Source organism: Palaemon carinicauda, chromosome 22, assembly GCF_036898095.1.
Source record: "Palaemon carinicauda isolate YSFRI2023 chromosome 22, ASM3689809v2, whole genome shotgun sequence".
In the NCBI taxonomy this organism is placed as follows: Eukaryota; Metazoa; Arthropoda; class Malacostraca; order Decapoda; family Palaemonidae; genus Palaemon; species Palaemon carinicauda.
This window is the reverse complement of record NC_090746.1, coordinates 13,656,233-13,668,517: the sequence shown is the minus strand read 5'-3', so window position 1 is coordinate 13,668,517 and position 12,285 is coordinate 13,656,233. Positions and strand designations below refer to the sequence as shown.

The window sequence follows — 12,285 nt, the reverse complement described above, 5'->3', positions numbered from 1 at the left end:
ATTATTATTATTATTATTATTACTTGCTAACTACAACCCTAGTTGGAAAAGCTGGATGCTATAATCCCAAGGGCTCCAACAGGGAAAATAACTCGGTGAAATAAGGAAATATACTACAAGAGAAGTTTAAGAATAATAACAATATTAAAATAAATCTATTATATACTGTACTAACTGTAAAAACTTCAAAACTAGAGGAAGAGAAATAAGATAGAATAGTGTGCTCAAGTGTACCCTCAAGCAAGAAAACTCTACCCCAAGACAGTGGAAGACCACGTTTTACGGAGGCTATGGCACTACTCAAGACTAGAGAACAATGGTTTGATTTTGGCGTGTCCTTCTCCTAGAAGAGCTGCTTGCCACAGCTAAAGCATCTCTTCTGCCCATAGATAAGAACTAGATGTATTTCAAGAGTGGATTCTTTTGTTAAAAGGTCTGTAAGTCTAACATAGTTGATCAGTGCATCTACCTCATAACCTTCCACTCTACCCTCCAATTATTTTTAATCAGCTGATGTCATCACTACTATTAAGTTAGCCTGTGTATATGTTAAGAATTCTCTCGATAATTTGTATATAAAACTTTTAAAAAGTAGTCACATGATTTATTTTCTATTTTACACTTATTTTGATAACCACCATAGGGTTACTAATAATTTGTATTCCAGATTGTTAGGGTAATTATTAAATTTCTGCAATTGGTAGTTTGGAGAGTCAGTGATGAAAGTAAAAAATTATTATATTTGGAAGTGACAGTTTTCCTTTTGAAAAGATAATGGAGATTGAGTCTTCATTATCTTTATAGACTGCCTAGGTTGGTAGGAAGCTAAGTTAGTATAGTGCAAATATGAATGAATGGATGAAATCTATATTATTTAAATGAAACTTACTTCGTAGTCATAACGCTTTAACAATCGAAGCCGCCTGTTTCTTGACCTTTGACTAAAAAATCAAATCTATCTGGTGAAACTACAATCTTTCATTCGAGCGAGTTTTGCCCGACTGTCCAACCCAACAGGCAACATAATTGATAGTTTGTAATTTGATTCACCCCTAATGAGTCAATATAGATGAAAAGGAACACAATGTTGGGCTCAGATAGAAATAAATTTCTACCTCATACTGGGATTGAACCCTAGTATCTGATGAAAAGCAAGGCTGCCATCAATGATGCCTCCAGAAGCTCTAAAAGAAGTCATTACGAAAGTGCTAATTGCATTCCAGGATGTATTTCTACTTAGCTCACACAAATCCTTGAACTCTATTCTTGCCAGCATCCTACATACTTTGTAGATTTCGATCTGTATGACAAACAAGTTTCTGATAAAAACAAATTTAGATTTTATAACTTCGAAGATATTTTCTTTACAGACATCAATTGTATATAAAATTCCTCCTCTCATTCCTTCAATCTCACTTTATCACATTTAGTCTTATGAAAAAGAATGAAGATGGTTACTTCCTACCTATGGGACAGAAGCACACATCAGTGGACAGGTTTATTGTAGCTATTTTGCTACTGTTTACAAGACAAGAAAACATATGTACAGGAGATGCAACCTTAAATGTTGGATTCTGTGATTGATGTATATGTTTAAAAAAAAGTTTTTGTTTTTTTCTCTAAAATTCATAGTTAAAATTGTGATCATAATTATTCTAGGTTGAAGACACCACCATGATCTACATTCCACACGAATCCGTACGTAAGCAAAGTGATGACGAGTCAAAATATGTGAGACTATTCCAGAATATTGATCTTTCATCCAACTTTTATTTTAGGTTTGTATATTAGTAGCACATCAGTATTAGAATGATAGAATTATTGCATTTTTATAGTGTGATCTGCATTTCATGCATACTGTGTAAGGTCATTCCAGAATATTGATCTTTCATCAAATTTTATTTTAGTATTGTATGTTAGAATTGAATATAAGAATTAAAACTGTCAAATTATTGCATTTTTCTTTCAAACTTTGAGAATAAGACAATTTTTTATGCTGAGAAATGGGGACATGTCTAGGAAATCTTTATTCTCAGGAGAAACAGAGATACTAATGTCACAACATGCATATTTTATTGCAAACTTTTTGACATTTCAAATGTCATCATCAGTGCTACCTAAAGTAAAAACAAAAGAAACTATACAATTTCAATTAAAAAATTACATAAAATAAGGAAAGAATGATCAAAAAGTACATACAAATTAAATAAAAAATCAGTCTTGTTTTATTTATTCAATTTGTAATTCTACTTATTTTATGTAATTTTTAATTTGAAATTGTGTTGTTCCTTTTATCTTTACTTTAGGTAGTACTGATAGTGACATTTGAAATGTCGAAACATTTACAATAAATATGTATGTGGCGACATTAGTGTTTCTGTTTCTCCTATCTTTATGATATCACGAATTTACAGTATTCCTTGTTTTTTTTCTTTGCAGTTATAGTTATGATTTAACCCACAGTCTGCAGTACAATATGTCACCTCCAACGGAAATACCTCATGATGTGCTTTTAAGCTTTAAGGGTCCACCAGCAGAAGGTATTGATGAACATTTATGAATTTTCATTTACTGTATATTCACATAGTTTCTATAGAGTGATTTTTTTTTTGTTTATAGGTAATGTTGTATACTTCTCTTCTGTTTAATTTTTTTCTTAAATTTCTTTCATTTTACCTTGTCTGATGACAATTTTAAATACAGGGATACTTGTATCATCATTATCATCATCATCAATCATCATCCTCCATTATCCATCATCATTCATCATCATACGCCTGTTGACGCAAAGAACCTCGGTTAGATTTTGCCAGTCGTCTCTATCTTGACCTTTTAAATCGATACTTCTCTTCATCACCTCCTACTTCATGCTTTATAGTCCTCAACCATGTAGGCCTGGGTCTTTAAACTCTTCTAGTGCTTTGTTGGAGCCCAGTTGAAAGTTTGGTGAACTAATCTCTCTTGGGGAGTGCAAAGAGCATGCCCAAACCATCTCCAATCTACTTCTCACCATGATCTCATGCACATATGGCACTTGAGTAATTTCTCTTTTACATAGTATTATATCTAATCCTGTCCTACCATTTAACTCCCTATATTCTTCAGAGGCCTTTATTCTCAAATCTACAAAATCTGTGTGTGTGTGTGTGTGTAAATAAGAATATAGTTGGTTGTTGCATTTTAACCACTGTATTACAATTTTTTTATCAGGGGAAGATGAGAACACTGACAGTTTTTCTAACTCATCTTCAGGCACAAAGGAAGCGAGTGGATCAAGAAATAAAGATAATTCTGATGAGAGGTATGTCACAATATTTTGCTTAGTTATTTCTTTAATTTTTTTAATACAACTTTTTAAATTACATCCCATGTAAAATTAACTGCCTTTGCCTTTTCAGTCCACCAAGTAAGAAAAAGGAAAAAGTGAAGGGGTGCATCCCAGAAGGTACAAATTCCACAAAGAAAAGCAGTTCTACAATTTACTATGGTGTCCGTAACAAACCTCACAAGAAGTTTATTTGGAACGGTTATCTTCTGAAACCTGTTGAAGACATTTTGCATCCGGCCTGGATATTGCCAATTACTCATGGATTTGTTGCACAGGTTAGACTTCAATAAGTTCAGTATTTTAGCATTGAATTGTATAAAAGAAACTTTTGTTATCATAATTGTACAAGCTGTATATTCTCATAGTGTGCCCTAATCTACAAACATAGTGAATTGACCATCATGTAGTGATGGGTTGTGTTGGTGCCTCTTCTTCATCGGAAAAATTGCTTTGTTTAATTGATAGTAACATATTTCTATTCTAGTTGCTTGAGAGTATATTATAGGCATTCATTGTGAGTGTGGAGAAGACTTCATCCGTTATAGTATGACTACCAGTCAGGTGGCGGTTTTCTGTCATTCAGACGCAACTGGAAAATAAGTATTTGATGATCATGTGTTCAGTGTTTATTTACAAACTTGAGTTGAAAATTGAAATTGATGCGCGGTACTGCTACTGATATTGCCATGAAAGTAAGCAGTACAATCTGGGGCTAAAATTTATTGATGCAGTTTTTCTGGAGTGGTAATTAAATATTAGTAATTCCACCAATGTGGAGATCATTTGACTGGCCAGATTTTATACATGCCTACAAGTATGCTGCCTTGAATATGCAACTTATTCCATTTTGTTGATAATAGAGTAATTCTGTCCAGTTCTTTTGAAAGGAAGCCCCCAAGAAGCCCTTGAAACATACATAAGCATTTATTGGTCCTAAGAAGTCTATCATATGTAGGCATCTTTATTTCAGTCCTCTCTGTCTTTCTTAAATCTGGAGACAATTTTCTTCACAATTTTTTTTAACTTCAAGGCAAGTCACTGAATTGCACACTCTTGATTAAAGTAATGCATACATGGGATGAAAAGTCAATAGTTGTGTTTTTGCAGCTAATCTTGCCACAAAGATACAGTCCGCTACAATCACATGTTGCTGGATCAAGTTACTGCACCCTTAATGTTTCGGTACCATCGCCATATGATTTTCATAGCCAGTAGCTGCATGAGAATATTGGGCAAATTTAATAACTGTAATAAAAATTGTCATTTACCCAGTTTTCTACTGTTTAAAGCAGTGGCAATATGAGATATGACTTTTATCTGCTCTTAGCAACTATATAAGAATGGTGTAAAACTGTTATATAGTAATGACATTTTATTCAATATATGTGAATACTCTAGAAAATTCTATTTATTTAGAATGGATGCAAACTGTAGCCTAATCTCCATACTTTAAAATGGATGCCTGCTATAGCATAATATCTACTATATCAAGAAAGGATGCATGTAATAGCATAATCCATTTATATAAATCAATCAAAATGAGAGGAAAAATCTCTCAAATTTTGAGGTTTAATTTATTGATTCCTATATAAAAAACATTTCACAACTTTTGTTGCTTGATTGAATAAAATAAGCCTTGTAAAATAACCAGTTTATTTGCACAGGGCTATTCCTGTTGGAGACATATTTGCCTTAATGGTGGAAGTATGGAGGCATATTTGCCTTAATGGTGGAAGTACACTAGTCATTTCTTGTCCGAGGTTTTTGCCAATCTTCAGCCGATGATAGTGAGTAAAAGTATAGTAGCATCTCGCTATGATATTGCATTTTGAGGAGCAAATGGGAAAAAGTTAAATGAAACCGATCTGCTGATATCATCATGGAGCCAAGAAATTTTCTTCTTTTGCAGTAATGTGTATTATCGGTATCTTACGTAAATTGAAGAGTTCTATAACTACCAAAGGATGAACAAAGCAGATTTTTATTATCTCTTGAGGCTTGTTGGACCCAAGATTGCTAAGCAAGAGCACGTCTTATTTGCAGCTGACATATTGTGTGTTTACATCTGACGTCATGCTCATGGTTTATATGCGCTCCATCCCGTCCAGTCAGGAAGCCAATATCTCTAGCAACAACATCATCATCAAAGCCTAGTGTAATTCCAGCTTTCTTGTACCCTAATGATCGTTATTCTCACAGAGAGTAAACTTTTGTGTTGGCCTTGGGGTTGATAGGTAACCAATCGTGATGGAACTAGGAGTAACCCATTTAAATGACTCACAAGTTTGTATCTGCGTAGGAATAAATATTAGACTAGCCATTCATGGAATTAATTCTTCCAGTAATGACAAGGCAAGCTCTTCACTCCCATATATCCATTTCCTACCCTACCACGATGGGATGGTACCACTAAGATTAGAGTGGCTCAAGTGTAAGCCGAACCCCGCTTGATGGAAGTGAGAGCATTTCAAGAATACAATCACTGCCACTTTAATCGTTGTGTAAGGCAAACTTGCAAAAAGGCCAAGAGTCCAATCTCTAAAAAACTGGCCTACCCCTGGAATCCATTGGTCGGTTTTTCTTCATGAGCAAAGTTCCGCATGCTAATGTAGGAATACTGAGACACTCCTTTGGTCCAAACATGATCAGATACTGGGCAAGACCACCACAGCTCCCATATTTGATTTAGAAAAAAACTGTAATTCTGGCAATGGAGTTGTTGTTGCCGATGTGTAACGTCCCTGTCTGGTGATCGCCAGACTGGGGTTAGAGTCCTGCTCAAACTTGCTAGTTCCTTTGATTGCTACAACCTCACCATCCATGTGAGCTAAGGATGGAGGTTTTGGGGGAGTCTATAGATCTATCTGCTGAGTCATATCAGCCATTACCTGGCCCTCCTTGGTCGTAACTTGGGTGGAGAAGGCTCAGGCACCAATCATAGGTATACATGGTCAGTCTCTAGGGCATTTTCCTGCTTGATAGGGCAATATCACTGTCCCTTGCCTCTGTCATTCATGAGTTGCCTTTAAATCTTTAATGGTAGCCCAAAAATCTAGACAATTAAAAGGAGAAGAGAAATTAGACAGCAAGGTAAGAAACTGGATAAAGTATGAAAGAGGTTGAAGTAGCAATAAGCCATGGCTATCTCAGATGTTCAGTGGCTACTGTCCTCTTGGTAAGGGTAGAAGAGAGACTTTAGCTATGGTAAGCAGCTTTTATAGAAGGGCACTGCAAAATCAAACCATTTTTCTCTAGTCTTGGGTAATGCCATAGCCTCTGTACTATGGTCCTCCACTGTCTTAGGTTAGAGTTCTCTTGCTTGAGAGTACACTCGGGCACACTATTCTATCCTGTTTCTCTTCCTCTTGTTTTTTAACGTTTTTATAGTTTTTATATGAAAGATTTATTTTAATGTTGTTACTGTTTTTGAAATATTTTAATTGTTCATCGCTTCTCTTGTAGTTTATTTATTTCCTAATTTCCTTTCCTTATTGGGGTATTTTCCCTGTTGGAGCCTTTAGGCTTATAGCATCCTGCTTTTCCAACTACGGTTGTAGCTTTTTGATGATGATCATCATCATCATCATTGGGGTATTTTCCCTGTTGGAGCCTTTAGGTTTATAGCATCCTGCTTTTCCAACTATGGTTGTAGCTTTTTGATGATGATGATGATGATGATCATCATCATCATCATCATCATAATAATAATAATAATAATAATAATAATAATAATAATAATAATAATAATAATAATAATAATAATAAAGGGATTTTGACGAAGGAAAAATCTACTGTATTTCTGTGCGAGGAACCTGTGTCTCCGAGTGAAATGCTCCTATAGCACCATTTCTATAGTTTATATATGACATATCTGTTTTTGACGTTGTTAATAGTTTATATTAGACATATCTGTTTTGACGCTGTTACCAGTTTTTAGAATGATATATTGTTAATTTAATTTATTCTCATTTATTTATTTCCTTCTTTCCTTTCCTCAATGGGCTTTTTTTCCCTGTTGGAGCCCTTGGGCTTATAGTATCTTGCTTTTCCAACTAGGGTTGCAGCTTGGATAGTAATAATAATAATAATAATATTGCTAAATATACCAGAGAAAAAAAGGATGCATGGAATGCCAGGAATAAACCCAGCTCGCTCACTCTATGAGTGTCGGTACAGTATAGTAAACCGGGGCGTGATAGAACCACGACCATAGGTCCCTCACCAGTTAGACCTCTCCCTCATCAATAATAATAATAATAATGATAATGATAACAATAATGATGATGATGATGATTTTGTCACAAGTTAGCAAAAATGCATTCTTTTTGCATTAATTGGAGAATTGGCATTGCTACTCCATTAGATGTATGTAAGTGTGGTGGTAACTCTAGCCCTGGTCATTACAGCTTAATTTTCATGACTCCCATATTATCTAAAGGTTTTGAATGTCCTTTGGCAAAACATCTAAGTAGGTATGCTGAAAATAATAGTATGTTCCTTAGTTTGCAGTTTTTATTTTGTGCATGATGCTAATAAAACCGGAGGTAAAAAGTAAATATCAAGAAAGGTTGAAAATGGCATATGACGAAGTGAAAGTAAGAGAAACTGGTAATTTAGAGGAGGAGTGGAAGTTAGTAAAAGAAAATTTTGTTGGGATTGCAAGTGATGTGTGTGGCAAGAAGTTTGTTGGAGGCCGCATGAGGAAGGGTAGTGAATGGTGGAGTGAAGGAGTGAAGGTAAAAGTGGAAGTGAAAAAGAGGGCTTTTGAAGAATGGCTGCAGAGTAATAGTGTAGAGACGTCTGAAAAGTATAGAGAGAAAAATGTGGGATTAAAGCGTAAGGTAAGTGAGGCAAAGAGGGCAGCAGACCTGAGGTGGGGTCAGGGATTGGGTCATTCATATGAAGAGAATAAGAAGAAGTTTTGGAAAGAAGTGAAGAGAGTAAGGAAGGCTGGCTCAAGAATTGAAGAGACAGTGAAAGATGGAAATGGAAGGTTGTTAAAAGGAGAGGAGGCAAGGAAAAGGTGGGTGGAATATTTTGAAAGTTTACTGAATGTTGAGGATAATAGGGAGGCAGATATAATAGCTGTTGCACGTGTTGAGGTGCCGGTGATGGGAGATGAGAATAAGAGAGAGATTACAAGAGAGGAAGTGAGAAGAGCACCAGATGAAATGAGAGTAGGAAAAGCATCTGGTATGGATGGTGTGAGAGCTGAGATGTTGAAGGAAGGTGGTGTTACTGTACTTGAATGGTTGGTGAGATTGTTTAATATGTGTTTTGTTTCGTCAATGGTACCAGTAGATTGGGTTTGTGCATGTATTGTACCAATATATAAGGGTAAGGGACATGTGGATGAGTGTTGTAATTCAAGGAGTATTAGTTTGTTTAGTGTAGTTGGAAAAGTGTATGGTAGAGTACTGATTAATAGGATTAAGGATAAAACAGAGAATGCAATCTTAGAAGTACAGGGTGGTTTTAGAAGAGGTAGGGGTTGTATGAATGAGATATTTACAGTTAGGCAGATATGCGAGAAATATTTAGCAAAAGGTAAGGAGGTGTATGTTGCGTTTATGGATCTGAAGAAAGCGTATGATAGAGTTGATAGGGAAGCAATGTGGAATGTGATGAGGTTATATGGAGTTGGTGGAAGGTTGTTGCAAGCAGTGAAAAGTTTCTACAAAGGTAGTAAAGCATGTGTTAGGGTAGGAAATGAAGTGAGCGATTGGTTTCCGGTGAGAGTGGGACTGAGACAGGGATGTGTGATGTCGCCGTGGTTGTTAACTTGTATGTTGATGGAGTGGTGAGAGAGGTGAATGCTCGAGTGGTTGGACGAGGATTGAAAATGGTAGACGAGAATGACCATGAATGGGAGGTAAATCAGTTGTTGTTTGCGGATGATACTGTACTGGTTGCAGACGCGGAAGAGAAGCTTGGCCGATTAGTGATAGAATTTGGAAGGGTGTGTGAGAGAAGGAAGTTGAGAGTTAATGTGGGTAAGAGTAAAGTTATGAGATGTACGAGAAGGGAAGGTGGTGCGAGGTTGAATGTCATGTTGAATGGAGAGTTACTTGAGGAGGTGGATCAGTTTAAGTACTTGGGGTCTGTTGTTGCAGCAAATGGTGGAGTGGAAGCAGATGTACGTCAGAGAGTGAAAGAAGGATGCAAAGTGTTGGGGGCAGTTAAGGGAGTAGTAAAAAATAGAGGGTTAGGCATGAATGTAAAGAGAGTTTTGTGTGAGAAAGTGATTGTACCAACTGTGATGTATGGATCGGAGTTGTGGGGAATGAAATTGACGGAGTACAGAAATTGAATATGTTTGAGATGAAGTGTCTAAGGAGTATGGCTGGTGTATCTCGAGTAGATACGGTTAGGAACGAAGTGGTGAGGGTGTGAACGGGTGTAAGGAATGAGTTAGCAGCTAGAGTGGATATGAATGTGTTGAGGTGGTTTGGCCATGTTAAGGGAATGGAAAATGGCTGTCTGCTAAAGGTGATGATGTATGCAAGAGTTGATGGGAGAAGTACAAGAGGAAGGCCAAGGTTTGGGTGGATGGATGGAGTGAAGAAAGCTTTGGGTGATAGGAGGATTTGTGTGAGAGGCAAGAGAGCGTGCTAGAAATAGGAATGAAAGGCGAGCGATTGTGACTCGGTTCCGGTAGGCCCTGCTGCTTCCTCCGGTGCCTTAGATGACCGCGGAGGTAGCAGCAGTAAGGGATTCAGCGTTATGAAGCTTCATCTGTGGTGGATAATGTGGGAGGGTGGGCTGTGGCACCCTAGCAGTACCAGCCGAACTCGATTGAGTCCCTTGTCAGGCAGGGAGGAACGTAGAGAGGAGAGGTCCCCTTTTTTGTTTCATTTGTTTGATGTCGGCTACCCCCCAAAATTGGGGGAAGTGCCTTGGTATATGTATGATGCTTTCATAATATAAAAAATACTGTACCGAAACCCAATGAATATGGTCAAGAAGTTTATATGATTGGCCATTATTTTAGGTCTGACTCTGACAGTGTCAATCACAAGGCCCTTGTTTTCAAACTTGAACAGTTGGGATAGACACTGGCTCTGACACAGTTCTGGGATTTTTACCACTTTCCACTTGAATGTTCTTTCCTTTATTAAGAATATGTGTTTATTGAAGGGAAAGAATTTGGGAACATTTTTTAATTTTAAAAATACTACAGGTAAATATAAATTAAACAGAGCCTCAGGAAAAGAAGCACTATGAACATCTGGGGATGTTTATAGAAATAATAATAAATAACAGACCCTCAACTTCAAACCTCTTTGCTCAAACTTTAGAATCAAGAGATTCCTTGTTTGAGAAATTTAAGGTTAGATGGTCTCGGAGAATATTTATTAAACCTTAAGAGACAAAGAAAGTGTCATATCATCATGAAAAGGAGTGGGAGAAAAGTGGAATTGCCTTATTAAGGTTGCTTTTAAAGACTGGACCTCATTGACATTTAGGTTATGTGGACCTTTCCTTTCCTAATGATGATGGAGTTACACATAGTGTTCGCAATGCAAAACCTAATATTAATGATGTAATTGTTACAGGTACTTTATTTAGAACTTAACCATCATCACTTGCTTGATGACTCCGATAGTCAGGCTAACTCGGTAGAACTTGATGAAGAATTTTTTAGTCTTTGATTTTGAAATGATCGTAGCCGATACTCTTGAACCATCTTGTAAGCAGCTTAGGCTTCTGGGGTACAGATCAGATTCATAGCTCAGCAATGTCTTAAATAAATTTAGAATAAAGCTTCAAGATAAGTAATCAAGTAAGGTACTGCATTTTGTGTATAGTTATTTGGTACTGTAATTTATATTCAAAATGTCTCTATTAAATAACTACTATTATTTTGTTGATTTGGGAGAATATTGAAATTATATGCTCTTTAATTTTGGTATTATTATTATTATTATTATTATTGTTATTATTATTATTATTATTATTATTATTATTATTATTATTATTATTATTATTATTAGCCAAGCTACAACCCTAGTTGGAAAAGCCAGATGCTATAAGCCCAAGGTCTCCAACAGGAAAAAATAGCCTAGTGAGGACAGGAAATAAACTACAGTATATAAGTAATGAACAAATAAAATAAAATGTTTTAAAAGCACTAACAACATTAAAAAAGATATTTCATTCATAAACTATTAAAAGACTTATGTGAGGGTGTTCAACATGAAACCATTTGCTGCAAGTTTGAGCTTTAGAAGTTCTGCTGATTCAACTACCCGATTAGGAAGATCATTCCACAACTTGGTTACAGCTGGAATAAAACTTCTAGATTACTGTGTAGGATTGAGCCTCATGATGGAGAAGGCCTGACTATTAGAATTAACTGCATGCCTAGTATTACGAGGAGGATTTAACAGTCCGGAAGATCTGAATTTAAAGGGTGGTCAGAATTATACTATTAATTTATATATTCATAGTTTATTTGTAATGAAGGTAATTCATTGTTTCCTGATATGAATATTGAGAGGAATTTCTGTGCTTATAAGAAAGAGATTGCTTTGCCTTTGGGATTACGTTTTCTTCAAAAGCAAAAATGTTGTATTAGTGTACCTAATCTTTCTTCATCATCACCAATGGTTTAGTTATCACTTTTTATTTGTAATTTGGATCAGAACCTTATAATTTTAACAGTGCATAAGGTAATTTTTTTTTTTTTAATGTCTTGAGATAACACATTTAAAATATTCTCACTGAAAGTTATTTATTATGTCATAGGATCTATTTAAACCATATTAAGAGATCCCCTCAATTAAGAAATGAACCGAGATAGACAAAAAGCTTGAAGTTTGTCAACTGACCAACTAGTTTATTCAGAAAATTACCAAAATATTAAATAGTTAATGCATAACACTGAATCATTTGTTTCACTGGAAACTAAGGCATAGCAACGTTGCTTTCTAAAAAAAAAAGATTAGAAAATCTTT

At 35.8% G+C, this 12,285-nt stretch overlaps 1 protein-coding gene across 2 annotated transcripts in view; it reads left to right on the top strand.

The window, feature by feature from the left end:
• Positions 1-12,285, top strand: part of FIG4 (polyphosphoinositide phosphatase FIG4) — a 229,237-nt gene that overhangs the window by 51,826 nt on the left and 165,126 nt on the right. Inside the window, exons 5-8 of one of the 2 annotated variants that reach the window (XM_068345978.1) lie at positions 1,660-1,778; positions 2,440-2,540; positions 3,253-3,301; positions 3,399-3,603. In XM_068345978.1, the coding sequence (XP_068202079.1) occupies positions 1,660-1,778; positions 2,440-2,540; positions 3,253-3,301; positions 3,399-3,603 (474 nt within the window). Of the gene's footprint in view, positions 1-1,659; positions 1,779-2,439; positions 2,541-3,210; positions 3,302-3,398; positions 3,604-12,285 lie in introns of both variants that reach the window. The other variant, XM_068345977.1, reaches the window with a different exon arrangement.